The following is a 2,664-nucleotide window of genomic DNA, read 5'->3' as shown; positions in this document are numbered from 1 at the left end:
AGCCTTTCCTAATAATTACCACTGAGTTAAAGTTAGAAGTCATAGAGTTATTTGAAATTATTTCAATTTGAAATGACTCAAACTATCAGAGTTTGCATTTAGGACAGAACCTTTTTTACCACAGGGAATTTTATATAGTATATCTGTGAGATTTGGAGTGCATATCTCAAATAACTTGACTGAAATCACAACTAAAGTTAATCCCATATTATTATTATTATTATTATTATTATTATTTTTATTATTAAAGATTTTACTTATTTATTCATGAGAGGCAGAGAGAGAGACACACAGAGAGAGAGAGAGCCAGAGACACAGGCAGAGGGAGAAGCAGGCCCCACATAGGGAGCCCGATGTGGGACTTGATCCTGGGACTCCAGGATCATGCCCTGGGCCAAGGCAGACACCAAACCACTGAGCCACTCAGGGATCCCCCTAATTCCATATTATTAAACAGAAAGATACACAATGAAAAATCAAAGCCTTGTTTTTCATAATTTCACCATAATTTTATTTTGTATTTACAGTCTTCAATTTCTAATGCAAGGGTCTTGCTGAGGATTGGGGGATTAGGGAAGTGGGATGAGGTTTGGAGGAAAGGAATCAGAGGTCTTATATGGACAACAATAATTAATAAAGCTAACAGGATGTGAAAGTCTTCCAGAAGAAATTCTTGCAGCCAGCTTTACGTTCTCGGGGTGCCATGGCGGGGTTTGAGTTAGCAGATCTCTGCAGTTCCAGCCTCATTTCATCCTGCTCAGCAGCCTGGGACAAATCTTCAGGTTCCAGGGCATCATTCTCTGTCTGGTTGGGTTCAGACAGCAGCTCTGCCAAGAAGTACTTGGCCAGTTCCTGAAGAGGGTAGAAAAGAAAGAGAGAGAAGGGATAAGGTTGCTGATGATGATGGAGAAAAAGAAATGGAAAAGCCTAATTTGGAAAGCAGATTCAGCTACATTCAAAGCCTAATTTTCATAGCTATGCACTCTTGTCACGCCTAAAATCAACTACAGATATAAAAATAAGGGTAGTTGCTATAATCACCAAGTTACACCGAGAGGCTTGAAAAACTCAAATGTTCCTGCAAGTTTTCCGCCTCTATAGACTTACACACACACACACATACACGCAGAAATAGTGGACTATTAATACAGTTTTGCAAAGACGAAAGTGTCAACAGTTTGATTCGATTTCAATCTCCAGCTCATGAGCCACAGACTGGAATTGGTCTTACCGTTTTTGCTAAGTTAACTGTGGGGAACAAGACCTTTCGCAATCTTAAATATACTGTGTTCTGTCTGTAGAGTGCCCTTTAGCAGCGTGGGAGGGAGGTACTGCTCAGGAAGGGTCGCCTTGAGAGGTCCGCGCTTTCAGCACCTGGGCCAGCACCGCCGCGTTCAGCACTAGGGGGATGGATGCCTCACCCCTACGTGCTCAAGCTACCGGGGCTCGGAGTTTTCCTGAATGCCAAAGAACTTACCTGCACTGTGACCGACTGCGCTGATCAGAAAAGAAAAAAAAGGAGGTAAGAGGAGATTCTGGACTTTGAAAGTTTTCCTGAGAGCTTTGGGAGATGAGGGACCCAGAGAAGCACCGAAACTCTTCAGGAGCACCTCCTAGATCCACCCAAGGGGGTAGGGTGAAGGCTAAGGGAAGATTGAGGGGTTCGGGGGAGGGAAAAGAAGACGTCGAGGGAATCTCCTTACCTGCTTCCCCGCGGCGGCAGCCAGGGACTTCTGCAGAAACTGGCGGAGTCGGGGGTCCGAGGGCGCGCAGGTGACACCGCCCAGGGCCAGGACGATGGACAGCGCGGCCAGCGCGCACTGGAGGCGGCAGGACAGCATCTCGGCGGCGCGGGGAAGCCGAGCGGGAGGACGGCTGGTCGACCTCTAGGGGAGGCTCCGCAGGCAGCAGCGACAGCTCTGAACCTCGCGCCTCCTAAAGCGGCTTGTGTGCTCTCCACCGGCTCCCCGCTTTTTAAACTCTCTCTCTGACGTCAGACTAGGAGGCGCCCCCAGATCTCAGCAGCGCTTTTACGCACCATTACCCTCGTGAAATCAATCACAGAAGTAAGAGGAGGCTACACAATCCAAAGTGGCTTACTTAAAAAATAAAAAAAATAAAAATCATAATCCTGCACCCGCAGAGGCCCACACGATTTTACGCATGCCACATTATCTATACAATCTTTTATATTCTAGTCACTGCTGCGCGCACACACATTCCATGATTTCACTCATGCACATGCACACGCACACACTAAATTACACACATACACAAACACTCAGCCTTGGAGGAGGCAAAGGCTCCATCACGCACCGCTGCAGACTGGTAAATGTACCCAGACCACTCTGTCTCTCATCATACTCAAGGATTTTAAGAGGGCCAGACAAATGCAAAAGTATTAGTATGTGAGAAGGGGGGATTCAGAATCATTCTTCTAAAAGCAGATTTGAGAATGGAATGTGGATGTTAGGAGTGAATCATTTCTTTCTCCATTATCTCTGTAAAAAAAAAAAAAGTCTCATAGATTAAGATGTGATGGATTCTAAAAGAACTTCACTTATCCCTATACTAGAGGCGAAAGTACTTAGCAGCTGCAAGATTTCTGATCTACTTGCCTTCCTACTGTGACAAAATATACCAAGTATTTAAAAAGCGAGACTG

At 45.5% G+C, this 2,664-nt stretch overlaps 1 protein-coding gene across 1 annotated transcript; it reads right to left on the bottom strand.

Annotated features, from left to right (window-relative positions):
* Window positions 1–484: 484 nt before the first annotated feature.
* SST (somatostatin) lies at window positions 485–1,961 on the bottom strand. Its single transcript, XM_026007171.2, has 2 exons — window positions 1,704–1,961; window positions 485–852 (listed from the first exon to the last, which is right to left on the bottom strand). Exons 1-2 carry the CDS (start codon window positions 1,839–1,841, stop codon window positions 640–642), a joined length of 351 nt encoding a protein of 116 aa, XP_025862956.1. The 5' UTR covers window positions 1,842–1,961; the 3' UTR covers window positions 485–639.
* Window positions 1,962–2,664: the final 703 nt, after the last annotated feature.

The sequence above is a fragment of the Vulpes vulpes genome, chromosome 3 (assembly GCF_048418805.1).
Source record: "Vulpes vulpes isolate BD-2025 chromosome 3, VulVul3, whole genome shotgun sequence".
Classification (NCBI taxonomy): domain Eukaryota; kingdom Metazoa; phylum Chordata; class Mammalia; order Carnivora; family Canidae; genus Vulpes; species Vulpes vulpes.
The sequence above is the reverse complement of the archived record's forward strand: the minus strand, read 5'-3'. Positions and strand labels throughout refer to the sequence as shown.

Coding starts and splice junctions, on each gene's coding strand:
- SST (XM_026007171.2), bottom strand. CDS start 1,841: ATGCTGTCCTGCCGCCTCCAGTGCGCGCTGGCCGCGCTGTCCATCGTC. Junction 853..1,703: donor CTGCCGCCGCGGGGAAGCAG/GTAAGGAGATTC, acceptor TACCCTCTTCAG/GAACTGGCCAAGTACTTCTT.